Source organism: Vombatus ursinus, unplaced genomic scaffold (assembly GCF_900497805.2).
Source record: "Vombatus ursinus unplaced genomic scaffold, bare-nosed wombat genome assembly UNPS02000749.1, whole genome shotgun sequence".
Taxonomy (NCBI): Eukaryota; Metazoa; Chordata; class Mammalia; order Diprotodontia; family Vombatidae; genus Vombatus; species Vombatus ursinus.
Window position 1 is genome coordinate 7729980 of NW_020940527.1, and position 14948 is coordinate 7744927.

The 14948-nt window shown below is 38.5% G+C and overlaps 1 protein-coding gene across 5 annotated transcripts in view; it reads right to left on the reverse strand.

The window, feature by feature from the left end:
* KCNMA1 (potassium calcium-activated channel subfamily M alpha 1) overlaps positions 1-14948 on the reverse strand; it is a 907067-nt gene that overhangs the window by 27594 nt on the left and 864525 nt on the right. For 4 of the 5 annotated variants that reach the window (XM_027858875.1, XM_027858865.1, XM_027858860.1 and 1 more), the window contains exons 24-25: positions 10469-10582; positions 5096-5226 (exon numbers count right to left, since the gene is read on the reverse strand). In XM_027858875.1, coding sequence (XP_027714676.1) covers positions 5096-5226; positions 10469-10582 — 245 coding nt within the window. Of the gene's footprint in view, positions 1-5095; positions 5227-9604; positions 9689-10468; positions 10583-14948 lie in introns of all 5 variants that reach the window. The other variant, XM_027858884.1, reaches the window with a different exon arrangement.

Consider the following 14948-nt stretch of genomic DNA (forward strand, 5'->3'; position numbering starts at 1 on the left):
TAACTGAAAAAATACAATTTAGTTTTAAAATCTGAATAGCTAGTTGTGATATTACAAGTATGCCTTACAAGTATTTGTAATGGTTCTCAAGTGTCTAGAGAACAAGATAACCATAGTTCTTCCATAAAGGGAAACTTCCCTATTCTAATGTACCATATTCTAGAGATTGGCTCAATCCGCATCTTTTTTGGTTTGTTTGTTTTTTGAGAAGGGGGCAGGGTTCCAGTTTAGTCCAGCTGTAAAAATGAACTTCATTAAATACACACATACACACATTCACATATTCATAAACTCAAGCTCATTAGTGTTAATGTCTAGGAGTATTAACTGTATGTGAATGCTGTTTGTTTCTTCCCTGAACAATGTGCAGTCTTGATCATTCAGTCTGGGCAATTAATGTCCAGAGCACTACAGATCTGTGGCTAGGAAAGGACCAGAGCACATAAAGAGGGAACTCTCCAGGGTATAATTTTTTTTAAAAAGTTTTAAATGGCAAGAAGATTTTTGGGACATCTATATTGGCTCTGAGTCTTCTGAGCCTCACTTTTTGCAGATTCCTCTGAAGGCCACAAATATTGCTTCTTTTTTTACCCTTAGGACAAAAGCACATATTAATTAATAAATAAAAATGTCCCATTTTACAATACTTAACTAAATTGGAGCATCTGACAGTACAAAGGCCAATTCAATGTGATGATGTTGAAAATTATATGAAAATTATATATGTTGAAAATATATATGAAAATTATATATTAAACATTATATCATATATAATAACTTTTTATTCTCAAAGTACTTTCAAGTGTACAAGGTTCATGATGATCTCTTTGTGTATTGCAATCTTGTGAGGAAGATTCAGTGTTGCTAATTATCCCCATTTCACAGAGAAGAAAACTGAGGTTTAGAATTATAGGATAATAGAATCATAGATTTAGAACTTAAAGATAATTTGTAGGTTACCTAATGCAAATCCCTCATTTTACAGCTGAGAAAACTAGGTCTCAGAGAGATGAAGGTTAAGCTACTTGCCCAAGCTAACAGCTTGAAAGTGTTGGGGCTTGGATTTGAACCCAGGTCTCCTAACTCTAGGTCTGGAATTTGTTTTATCACACTTGTAGGCATCATTCTAGAAATGGGGAGGTAGCATTATGTAATGGACATCAGGTATGATCATAAGCAAATGTCTTAACCTCTCTGAGTCTCAGTTTCTGCATCTATAAAATGGGGGTAATGATAAATGTTATAGTTTATATTGCATGGTTATTTTGAGGTTCATATGACATGATGTATATAAAATATTTCATGAATTTCAAATCACTGCATAAATGTCAGTTATTGACTGGAGTACATGATATCAAGCTATTGATTCTGTAAGAGAATAATGTTTGTTTATTGTTATTATTTTCTTCACCACTACAATGAGGGAACCTAGATTGGTTATTTAGGTCAATAATTTGGTGAGAATTGGGTTTCAGAGATCAAATGATGACCAGTGACAAATGGGATCTAGGCACATTGGATGCTATTGCCAGTATTGGAAGGAGGAAGGGGGGCCAGTATTGCTCCCCCACATTGGTTATGACAAAAGTCAGAGCTTATGTGAAAAAGGATTGGACATTTGGAAATACTGGAGGATAGAATCCAAGGGCAGACTCTGCTCCTTCAGTCACTTTTTCCAGAAATACAGGTGAACTATGGGTCAACATAACCTTAAGGACCAGCAAAAGGCCTCAGTGGGAAGGAGGGACAATATGCTGCCATGTTGTCTGGTCCCAATTACTATAAACTTCCTTACACTTGCCCTGTGAACAGTACCCTGACTTCAGCTTGAAGAATGTATTTCCAAATTGTGATGTTCTTCTGAGCTATCTAGGCATAAATGTAATTATTCTTTCTCTCATGAGGTATGTGTGGTGTTGATTTGCACAGCACCATGACACGGCATCCGTAGCATCCCTATCTGTTACTCGGGAAATGGCTGTGATGAATAGAAAGATTATTCCTTCCACAAATGAGGCAGTGAGCAGCAGGAGTTGAATTATGAGGGACAATATTCTGTGAGTGTTTAGACACCTGATTAAATGGCAGTTGGGAGAAGAGGGTGAGAAAAAAAAAGGAGATCACTGACATCTAAATAGAATTGTGTTTCAATGTTGTTTGTAAAAGGCTGCCTAAGCTGGAATATGTTCGCTCTCCAGTTCCCATTGTGTGGAAGGCTCTCACTCATGTTGTATAATTTCCCTCCGTTTCTTTCTTAACTGTTTTTAATTACAACAGCTCTTCTGAGTAAACCCCAGTCTGATCATCAAGAAAAGGAAGAAGAAAAAACCCTAACAATCCAAAAAATGAATTGAACAATTTACAGCTGATATGTTTTTTTCTGTTATGTTGTTTTTGTTTTGTTTTGTTTTGAGAAACCTGGCTACCAATTGAACCAAGCACAATTCTGAAACCTCATTTTGGAACTTTAGCACTCCAAATAATGAGAACCTTACCTCAAACAATATCTGGACGGTATTTTGTTGGGTAATACACAAACTAGCTAGCACTGGGCAAATCAAGTTGGACCTATTTGCATTAGACTTACACACATTCTTTTTTTCCAAAGAGTCTCTTGAAGGATTTTGGTTCCCTTTTTTTCATGCTAGAAGAAGGAAAAAAAGGGCTTTCAACGTATCATATCTGCAAATGCCTACCAACTGAGGCCATAGAAAATGTGCCATGGAAGTATCACATCATAGATATGGCACTGGACTTGGAGTCAGGAAGACCTGGCTTCACAATTCCACCTCAGACACTAGCTGTGTAATCCTTGGCAATTCACTTAATCTTTTGTGCCTCAGTTTCCTCCTGTGTAAAATGAGGGGGTTGGATTTTATGGCCTCTAAGGCCCTTACCAGCTCTAAATTTATGATCCTATATTAGAAGTTCTTAGCCTGGGGTCCATGTTGTTGTATATTTTGATAACTGAATGTCATTATAACTGATTTGCTCTGTAATCCTATGTATTGTATCTTATGTATTTAAAAACCTTATTCTAAGAATGACTCCATATTTGCCCATGGGTACCCTAAAAAAACTTAAGAACTCTTGTTCTACATAGAACTTTCTCATGGGGTAGAGAAGGTGCTGACCTGCATTGTTAGAGAGTGTTTCCTCTCCCAGGATTTCCCTATGCCAATGAAATCACGGGTTTGGCCCATATCTCTATCATGGAATACATTTTAAATAGATGGATATGGGTTTATCATGTGCACTTAAGCACTGATACATCTACCAGTGATATTTACTTGTATTTGTTCCATTCTCCTCCAAAGTCTCTGGCCATGTAAGTTTGGAAATATCCAGTCAAACGGCCCAATTTGGAAGACGCTTTGCAGCCTCACTCCCTCTGATGATGAAGAGAGTGATTTGGCTCAAATCCTTACATACTTATTACTATTATCATACACACACACACACACACACACACGCACGCACGCACACACACACACACACAAATACACTCACATACATGGCACCAACAAACACCATTACACGCATTCCCATGAACCCTTGTATGAGAAGTCAGAGGGCCCTGTTACTGAACACCTACATTCCATCTTTGGGACAGAGTAATTTGAAAAAAAAAATCTGAAGGAGAATATCTAAAGGCAATATCTCCTTTTATAATTTTGCTTTTCAATTTTGATAGTGTGGTTTAAAGCTCTAAAGGTAGGTCGCCTATAAAGAGTTTAATCTTCCCATAACATAAATGTTCTTCTGAAATCTTTCTAATTAGGATCAGAGGTAAAATGAGATTTCTAAAGGAATGAATTACAGAAATCACTTTTAAACCAGAGGTGCAATATATTAGGCCTATTTAATGGGGCTTATCTTGTACTGTTTCTGTAGCCTTCCTCACTATTTTTGGCCTTTTCAGGTGTGCATGAGCTAGGTCTGGTGAGCTCTCTGACTTTGTTCCTGGAAGAGATCCCACTGCAAGCCAGCAGAGCAGGATGCAGTGTTGTTTGTTTTAGAGGTCTCCAAGAGAAATAGACGTATAAAAAGTCTGGGAGAAGAAACACTAACAATCTATCCCCACCTAACAAGATATTTTTTTGAGTCCTCTGGTGGGAGAAGTGGGAGGTACAAACCTCACTCTTTGGAAATCAAGGCAGGGAAATGGCATGGTGGACTGAATGTCGGACATGAAGTCAAGAAGCCCCAAGTTCAAATCCTGCATCAAATACTAGCTGCATGACCCAGAACAATTTACTTAATGTATCTGGGACTCAGTTTCTTCATCTGTAAAATGAGAGTTGAATTTAATGACTTCTAAGGTCCCTCTCAACTCTAATCCTTTGATCTATTATCCTTGGGAAAAGATAGGTAGAATGAACGAAAAATTCAAACTAAAATTTTTGTTTTACACTCTGGGTTTGTTTGTTTGTTTTTTTTCTAATGCAGGGAGCAAATTGAACTTGTTTGAAAAGTTTTGTTTTGCAGAGGTCCTTCTGTGACCTATTTTGGTGAATTGTTGAGAATTGAGTAAAAATGAAGTTTTGATGTATAATGAACCTTTTTTCTCATTCTAAGGAAAGAATTCATAATAACTCTAGTCTGTTTTGACATCCTTTCCTTGTTTAAGAAAAAGGGAAAATCCAAGTTTCCAAGCTATCTACAATATGACCAGATTGAAACCATTGTTCTCCCATCCGTAAGAAAGCAAATACCTTGATTCTGAAATATGTTGTGATGTGCTAAAAGAAATAAACCATTTAAAAGAATCATGAATTTCAAATTAGAAGGAACTTCTAAGGTCATCTTCTGCTCCATCTCCCCCCTTTTACAGGGAATTTGAGTCCCAGTAAGTTTAGATGATTGCACCAAAAGGATAGTAGTAACAGTCCCGGGTTCTGTACTCCCTTACTATGATTCCCAATCCAGTGTTCTTTTCATCAAACTATCACTAGTCCACCCTTCAATCTCCTGACAGAGTTTAGGATTCCCTTCTGCTTTTTCAGAACCTCTCTCCTTTCATTTCTCTGCATCAGGGTTTCTGGCTGGGGTTCCCCACAAAATACGGAGGAAGGGACAGAATTTTCTTACTTACCGCACTCATGAGTGAGTCCAGGACACTAACAGCAAATGCTGTCCCACATGCAAATGGCTGTGTGAGATACAGCTCCGTATCTGGGTCATCATCATCGTCTTGGTCCAAAAACTGAACATTAGTATCATTCACTAGAAAAGTCATAAGACATCAGTTAGTGACCAGTGCCCAGCCTTGTGAACTAAGCTTAAATGAATGAATAAATAAATAAAGCCTGGCATTATAATGGCTTAGAGGCAATAAGCAGTCTCTTTGATGGCACTGGAAATGAAGTTAAAAAGGAGGGGAAACCATGGATCCTGGCATGGCAAGGGTGGAAGTGAGGGATAAATGGAGACTGTAGCTCTTTGCTTCATGAGCTAAGCCCCTTGGCTGACATCATAGGGACTAAAAGAGTGGGAATAATTTCCTCTGGGATGACCCTAGGACCACTGGCAAGAAGCAAGGTTCTCTTGTAGGGATAACATAGGAGGCATGTCTTTGGACTGACTGAATTCTTGCTCAGACAGATAGTGGCTTTCAGTACAGAGGAATAAACTGGGATTTCTCACTACTATCAAATTAGAAGATCTGGGACCCCCAAATGGTGATAGGTAAAGAGTTCATTATGCAAGCAGATGATTTGGATATATCATTAGTTGCCACAGTGGCTTACTCCTGCCTTGTTATGGCCCCAGTGCTCTTCACATAGCAGATGTTCATTCATCACCAAGTGGCTATTAAGTGCCTACTGTGTGCTAGGTACTGTGCTAAGTACTGGAGATACAAAGGCAAAAATGAAGGAGCTGTTGTCCTCAAGGAGTTTGCCTTTTACTGTGCACTTGCTAAAGGCTTACTGACAATGATGTTATTAACTCCAAGGCTAAAAGTCAAGGTGGGTAACATCATGAGCAGATGTTACGCTTCTCATCAACAAGAAAATGTGTAGCTTTTGGATTACATGGGGGTGATTCAACCTTTTTTCCTTTCCCAAATGATTTCCTTTCTTATGTAATTCTCTTTAAATAGATTGATGCCACCTTTTATATGGGCAGTAAAGACTCTTCAGGAATACAAGTGAAGACTGACCAATTAAGTCACAGAGATGTCCTTAACTTAGTAAAGATTAAATGACAAATTGGTGTCAATTCCCATTGTGACTTCAGAAATTAGTATTTTTGTGTATGTATATCTGTCTATGTATATGGATATATATGTGTGTGTGTGTATCTGTCTTTCTATCTATCTATCTATCTATCTATCCATCTATCTATCTATCTATTGAAATGTGAAAGTAAGATAAAAGTTGAGGATCTCGATGCCTTCCTAACCTCACCAACAGTAACCTTTCTTCTTGGGATTTTTTTTTATCTCTCCATTGTTGTAGCTAGTATAAAGAAAACTCTTTCTGTGAGAAACTATCAGTACCTTATCTTGAGTCTTTTCTGCTTGGGAGAGAAGAAAGAAAAAAGAGACAGGGAGGACAGGGACATAGAGTTAACTTTTAAAGTTCTCATTTTGTTTTTCTAAACTAAGATGCAGACTGGTACAATAACACTACCCAGGTCCTTCCAACTTCTTTCCATCTTCACTCCTTCTCAGTCCCCATCGTTAGACTAGTGGCTACTACATTGTTTCTGTCATAAATTTTCTACAATTTTCCATTTGGTCTACCATTCTGAATATTCTGACCTCTTACTCTTTTCATCAGGCATTTAAGACTCCTAGTTTCATGAGAATGTCCCAGGGCTGATTTTTAATGGGCCTTTATCCTCTCTCCACCTCAATCCACTTAATCCTAGGATATTGGTAGGCCTTTGCTAGTTCTTGCTAATGTTACTGGCTCACACTGGAAATGAATAAACAACCCAATGGGCAGAGTTGTAACTAACAACTTCTTCACTCAGGTCAAGTGGGAGAAAATATACCCTCCTTTAAATTCAGTTGAGGATGGGGGAAAGATCCCAGTGGCCAATGGTGAGGAGATGGAGATACTGAGGGATACTGTGAAACCTCCAATGAGGAAACAGGACATGATCAAAGAAGGGAGAAGCTCACCTCAAGTGTGACTACCAGAGGAAGGAAGAATGTCATTTGGTAGGATGTCATTTTAACTATCTAAATGCTAAACTAAGCTGTTTTATAATTTGTAAGTACTGTTAGCGTCCTCTGAATTCTCATACCCAGGGCAAGGTCCCAGTCACCTTGCCCTAGTTATAGCTCCATTGAAGAGAAAATGTGAGCTTCTGACTAAGGATACTTTATTATCTATTTTTGAAAAGTATAACTCAAATTTTTTTATAACAGCAGCTCACAAATAAGTGTGATAAATTTAATGAAAAGAAAATCATCATTTGAATGTGAGCACCCTGAAAGGTTACTGGCTATTCCGTATTTACCTAGAAAATGGGCAGCAGGCACTGCTGGGTTCTAAGGAGAAGGAAATACTGGGTTTATAGAGAGAAATCATTAATGAAGATGAATGACCCTATGGCTGACTCTTCTCTTATGGCATGTTGGAATATTTAAGTCATTAAAAAGAGTTACAAAGGACTGAGCAGGTTTGAAATGAAACCCTATACCCAATTCAACAATTTTAAAGGGATATAGAAAAAAGTTGAGGCTGGGAAATTGTCAGAGGAGAGATTTGGGGAGTTTTAAATACTTGAAAATAGGATTTCTAAAGAAAAGCTAAAACAGTATTCTTAGCACATAGCAGGCTCTTAATAAATTTAATTGGTTTTGGAGCAATAACTTCATGAAGAGAAGGTTGAAGGGGGGTTAAATAATAATTTTCAAATATACAAAGCATAATGACATAAAAGTGGTAACCTTCCTACCGAGGATGGTGGAAGTGATATGGGCATTTGACATGGAGTCACCAGACTTGGGTTCAAGTCTTGCCTGTCATTTATTAACTCTGGGACCTTCAGCAGGTCATTTAAGCTCTCTGAGGCTCAGTTTTGTCATCTGTTAAATGGGGATGAGACTATGTGGATTACCTATCTCACAGGCTTGCCATGAGAATTGAATGAGATAATGGCCGTGACAGCACTTTGTAAACTGTTAAGATTTCTGTACACTTTACAGAAATGTCAGGCATTATTATGGCTAAAACAAAGAGAAATGGACTTCAACTCTGGCACATGAGATGTTGTGGATATAAAGAGTAATTACTGATCATGAAGACTGAGAAACACCATTACAGGTTGAGAGAGATAGAATCATTTTGAACCAGATCTTTAGAGACTGGCTGGCAAGCCCATCCCTTACCTGGGGTGGGGGTCTTTCTCCTAGGACAGAGGCTTGGACCCTCTGACCTCTTGAGGCTTACAGCCCTGAGAGTATGTGGCAGACAATTCAAAAACTGAAGTTCTCAGGAAAATTCTATAAATATTAGACGACATCTATCCCACAGTTGCAGACACAGAACAGAGATACTTTACTTTTGACCTGAGAGAGTTTCGTTCTGATAAATAGTCACATCTACAATAATGCAGTGCTGAATGGCTGACAATTTATTCCTCGGCTTCTGGACATCTCACAAGCAAGATTACTGTGTTAAAAGCTCTCTTGTTCTGAAATATATTGGGGGGCCAAGAAAATGGATTGTGAGTTTCATTTGCCATTTGAAGCAGGTACTTTCCCCAGCACTTTTACTGACTCTGTCTGGTTCATAAGACCAATCCCCCATTCTGACACCTACTATTACTCATCTGGGTCCACAGTGTCATTGACCAAGTCATGGGGAATCATATATGAACAATTTAGTTGTGGCTTCATACTTCTATCTTCCTGATGAGACTCTATTCTGAATTTTCCAGAAAGGTCTATGGACCAGATGGGGTCAGAGCACTGGGGCAGTGCTATGCCCTGGTGGTTGGCTAATCTAACACTTTCAACTCCTCTCATAAGCTGGCTTTAGGAAGAAGGTGTCTCCTCAGAGTTCGACTGCTTTGGAAGCCTCCAAACCTGGGCATCTGAAACAAGGCCTAGTGCAAGAGGCGAATAAAGTCAGAACAAAGGAAAATAAACAGCTGGAGGGAAGGCACAATCTTGGGTTTTGTATTTTGAAATTTTTATATTTCTTCTTTGACTTCCTATGAGAGCTGTGAAGATATGTCAGTCAAGCTGACACAGGGTTGGAAGAAGAAAATAAAAGAGAAAAGGGTAGGGGGAGAGGTGGAGGAGGGAGGAGAAGGGAGGGCAGGGAGATGTGCTAGGGAAAAAAAAAGGCCCAGGCCAAAGAAAATGAATTGGTGGGAAGATGCTATGGAAACAGCTGCCAGGTCAGCAGGGTGTGATCAAAGGTTTACAGATGCTGGGTGGGAGAAAAAAAAAGGAAAATCATTAAGAAAGGCCAGAGCGAGACAGTTGATTCCAACCAGAGCCGCAAATAAAACACATTCAAAGCAGCGCCATGAGGGTAGCCTCTCTGTTACAGCCAGAGAAAGAAAGAACAAGCTGATGAGGGCTGGAGCACCAAAGATAGAACAAGACAGCGACGTGAAGGCAAACGGTACTTCTTACCCAGTTCGGTTATCATGAGAATGTGCGTCCCACTGTTTTTTTCCTGATTGATTGAAACCAAAGGCAGAAGTTTGCCAGGCTTCGCTAATAGGGTATAACAATTTAGGATGGGGAAGGGGAGGGAAAAGAAAGTACAGAGACAGAGAAAAGGGAGGGAGTCAGAGAGATAAAGTACTAAAGGAAAAGGACAAAGGATCCCCAATTGTATTTGCAATGTGTGGGGCAGGGTTGGGGAACAATTCAATGATTTTGCTAGTTTGCCTTTGGCCACCCAGAGCTCAGTAGTAGCTCATTTAAATGCCACATCCAGATAGTCCAAGGTCTTACTCCTTAAAATTCTAGAATCCATTGGGGCACAGTGGCATGAAATATAGCCTTAGCTTGCATGGAGGGATTAAATTGTAGTCAGTTATCCGTGGGAACAATCAGCCTGCTTCTCCAACTCACCCAGTTTCCATGACTGGATGATCTTAAATTTCATACAAAGGTGGGAGAATCTACCTTCATTACTTCATTACTATGATACCCAGAAGAGGTGTTCCCTAGTGGCTAAGGCTAGCTTAGTAAACCATTATAGAAAATGGGATAGAATTCATCACTAAAAATCCTCCTCTGCTGTACTTTCAGGAACAGCTTCCAATTGGAAGGAAGCTGGAATCCAGCCTTTATTAAAAATGAAAGTTTTCTCAGCCTTCCACCAGTCCCCCAGTACCAACATGTCACATAGCTTTCTCATGTATTCACACTGTCTATATTCATGGTGGGCTGTTTTCCAAAAAGAGAGAAGGCATGAGAGTGGGCATGTCTCCTCCTTCCCCATATGAAGGAGGAAGAGAAAAACAGGTTGTAAATTCACCTCCTTACCTAGCTCAGTGATGATAGGGATATTGACCCCAGTTGTGATGGATGGCTGACGTAACATCCCGTGGACTGGACTGTTGTCTGGGGATGACCTGTCCATTCCTGGTGGTGTGAACCCTGGAAGACAAGAAAGAGAGGAGACTTAGGAAGAATTAGAACATGAGGAGTTATATTTAGAGGAGTTAATTATTTAGTGAAAACCCAAGGTAGCTAATGAGTAATTACAGGTTAATACAAATTTGAGTGACAAAAAATAAGCACATCCATGGTCTCCTCTAAGGAATAGTTTTTAAAGGATAGAGACACAGACAATTTTAATTGACTTCTGATACAATTCTGGGAAACAACTGACTTCTGATAGGGCTTCATAGAAAGCTGCTATGAAACCAATTGATTACACTAAAGCAATCAGTGTAATTGTCTGGAAATGCTATTGAAAAGCCCTAGTGTTGATTAAAATAAAATAAAATAAAATAAATGTTTCCCTAGGCATGGGAGGTGGATAAGCTAAGAGAATTCTAGAATCCTAGAGTCAGACAGAATATTGTGAATCTCTCCTACGATATCACAAGAAATGGTCATCTAGGTTCTCCTTAGAGACTCCCAATGATGTAAAGCTCACGACCTCATGAGGTAGTCTATTCCAGTTTTGGACAGTTTCAATTGTCAGTAAAAGTTTTCCTCATCCAATATGTAGCTGAAAATTGCCTTCCTACAATTTCTGCCTACTCATCCTAGTTTACCTTTGGGAATCAAGCAAATTACAATACCTCTTTTACATGGCAATACTTCATATATTTAAAGTTGGTTATATTTTCCCCAAGTTGCCTTACCTCCAGGCTAACTATCTTTAGTTCTTTCAACCAATGCATACATAATACAATTTCAAGTCCCCTCATCATTCTAATTGGACTCCTATGAACTTTCTCCAGTTTGTCAAAAATTCTTCCTAAAATATGGTATCTATATTCCAGACCTGGGCAGGGCACATTTCCCTTGTTCCATAGATTACCTAAGATTACGTTTACTGTTTGGCCACTAGGTCACAATGCTCTTCATATCTTGACTTGACTTGACACTACACCCAGATCCCCTGAGTCATTTTTACACTAATGATTTCCTGGCCAAATCCTATAAGTATATAGCAAATTCAAATTTATTTTGTGCTCCACTATGGCTATCTGATCTTTATTTCTTCTCTTAAGCAGAAAATCTTTTCTCATCTAGAATTAGTGAATGCTCCCCCCTCCCTTTTTACTATGGTAATTTTCATTTATGTAGGATGATTGACTTTCTAAAAGACTTTTAAAATTATCTATTCCACCCTCCTCACAATACAGATGAGAAAAGGGTGGTAAAGAATGGTGATGTGACTTTCCCCAAAGTGGCATAGTTTGTGAAGTCAGAAGCCCGACAGTGATGGGGTATTAGCAAAACTATAAGTAGTATTCAGGTCTCTTGATTCTTAGGTCAATGGCCAGTTGTTTTAAAACCAAGATCGAGATAATATATTTATCCTTATCAAATATAGAGGCAGTGTGACATAGTGGATTGAATATGTCCCTGGAATCAGAAAAACTTGTGTTAAGTCTTGTCTCTCTAGGTCATATGTATGCCAGGTTACCATAGAAGTTCCTTTCCTTCTCAATGTCCCAGGCAATTTTCTATAAACTATAAGACACAAAGGAATGATTTCTTCACCAGGCATTTCACATAGGAGTGAAATCACAGATAAGGAGCAAATCTGTTAATGAATAATTAAAAAATAAATATTATCAAAGCTTTAGCCTACTCTTCTAGCCTTTTGAGGTCTTTTCAGATCCTGATTCTTCCATCCAAGAGGATTCTTGGGTATTAGAATGTCAACTGAAAGAATATCATTCATGAGCTATTGTTGAATCAACAAGTGAGATCATCAACCATACATCTGTTTTTGACATTGGCACTCTTATTTGCATTTCACGAACAAACTTTCATTTAATTGTTTCTCTTTCCATTCTTCTCCTTCCCTCTTTATTTCTAACCCCTTTCTTCCCTCTATTTCTTCCTTTCCTTTCCTATTCCCATTCTTTATTTGCTTCCATGCCCTCTCCTCTCCTTTTCCTTTCCTTTTTCTTTTCTCCTTCCTTTCATCTATTTGTCATTTCTTCCCTCTACTTTCTTTATGCTTCTTTATTTTATTCTCTTCTTTTCTTTCTTCTCATCTTTCTCCTTTCTTCCTCCTCTCCTTTCCCCACACTTTCTTCCTTTCCCACACCCTGTTTTCTTTCTCTCTTCTTTCTTCCTTTTTAAAAAATCATGTTGACTACCCTGAAGGGTTTGAGATAGGTACTAACAATCCATTTTGCTACCCAAACCTACAGTGAACTCTTATACACACTGACTTTGTCTGGTGGGTTTCCGGGCACAACCAATTTGTAAGGTAGCCAGTTTAATTTCTGCCTTTTTAATTCCTTGTTGACACTGTGGGTTTCAATCATTAATATTGAGTATACATGTTTGCATAAATATAGATCAGGGTTATGTGAAGTATATGCATACAAGAAAAATGAGAAAATCTTTAGGCTACTAGGAAAGCCGAATGACCATCTCATGTGACTTTGATAATTTCTTAGAGTAATTACTAAGCAAGGCAGGAACAATTTTTATTCAGCTGAAATTACTTTTGCAGAGGGCAGCATATGGTAAATGTTACTATTAGCTTAATTCAGCAAGTGCTGATTTGCTCCCATTCACACAGAGAGCAGGTATGATGGCAGAGTTTGCATTAACTTTGTGTGTCTCCCTACCCATCTCCATAGTAGATTGCTGCATAAAATAACTGATGAACTAGATACTTGGGAATGAGAGGTCACTTGCTATTTTCCCAGGTGCCCAGGACAAAGAACTAAACACCTAGCATGAGCTGCCTCCGGATAAATCAACTTCATATGTACCCAGAAGGTTATTTTATCACTAGCTCTCTGTTTTTGCCAAATTGTCTTTCCAAGGTGACATAATGAGATAAAGATGAGGTTGGCATTTTTAGATATCTGGAGCTTTATGGAAATCATAGTCCCCCAGGCCTAGAACAAATCATATAGACTGAGTCCATCTCTTCATGTTTCAAATAAAGAAACTGAGGCTAAAGAAAAGAATTTCCAGGGCTGAAGTATTACATTTTGTTCTTGTAGCACAAAAGCCATGAACTGAAGTAAATAATAAGGATAACAATAATAATAACAACAACAATAATACCAGTAAAAATAGCTAATATTTAATTAACAATTTAGAGCTTATGAAATTTCATGCCCAGGTTCACACAGCTAATAAGTGTGATTTGTACTCAGGCCTTCCAGATCTAAGTCTGTTACTCTATCCCCTACACCACAAAATGGAAAGATCTTACTTTTTCTTTCTCCTGGGCATAACTTTCATACTTTCAGAAGGAAAAAAAAAACCCTTGGTTTTACTTAATTTTCTTTTCCTGATTGCACCTCATTTTAATTTTTACCTGAATGTACTTTGAACACAGTGAGTTCCCTTTCTGAAAGACAGCATGGCATCTTTGTTGAGGAAACTAGGGAGAGCTTCAGTGTCCATCCTTCTAAACTCGAGAAAAACACACGTTTTCAGCCAATTGTATAACCCAGAACATGGATTTAAAATGCTCTCTGTTTCCCTCATCTGGAAAAGTGAAGGGAAAACCTGAACTGTTTTCATCAAAAGTTTCATTCAAAGGTATGAAAAACTCCCAGTGACAGCCATGCGGATTCAGTGAATATGACGTTTTTGAATTTCTTCAACTTGACAAGTAAACACCTTAAATCGGTAATGCTATATGCATAATACATGGCCTGTATTTTGACAGCCATCATGGAATGCTGACTGGAGAAAATACAGGTTTGTACATCAAGGAATAGTATCCATAAAGCAGGGAGAAATTCAGGTCACAGGATATTAGGAAAACTGTATTTCATTACAGAACCTGGAACAAGCTAAGGCAATGCTTTTATTTTATCTTATTTAAAGACTCCATTTTCAGCTCTGAAAAGACTCAATTCTTTTGCATGAAACGTTTATTTGGAAATGACATGCCCAACTCCTAGTCTGACTTCATTTTGCTTTCGTATTCCATTTCCCTTCGTTCCATTAGCATTCACAACCGTCAAATTGGCAGGTGGCCCATTGCTAGCCCTTCTCTCCTCAGCATCACCCCAAGGACAGGAGTGGGGAGGTGGTATACTTGGCTTGAAATATCCATCAATATTTCTATAGTCCTGTGATCTCACTATCATGGGTACTCCTTCTCCCAGTGATTAACACAACCCACATATGCTTCTTCATTTTGGGTGATACTTTGCCATGTCCTGGCATAAACCCTTCACAGATGACCCATCAAACATGCAAAAACTCTTCTCTAATATCTTATGATTTTGCAGGGGACATATGTACAATATCCATATGGAAACCCAAATGTACCTTCTTTTCCAGTTCTCCGTAG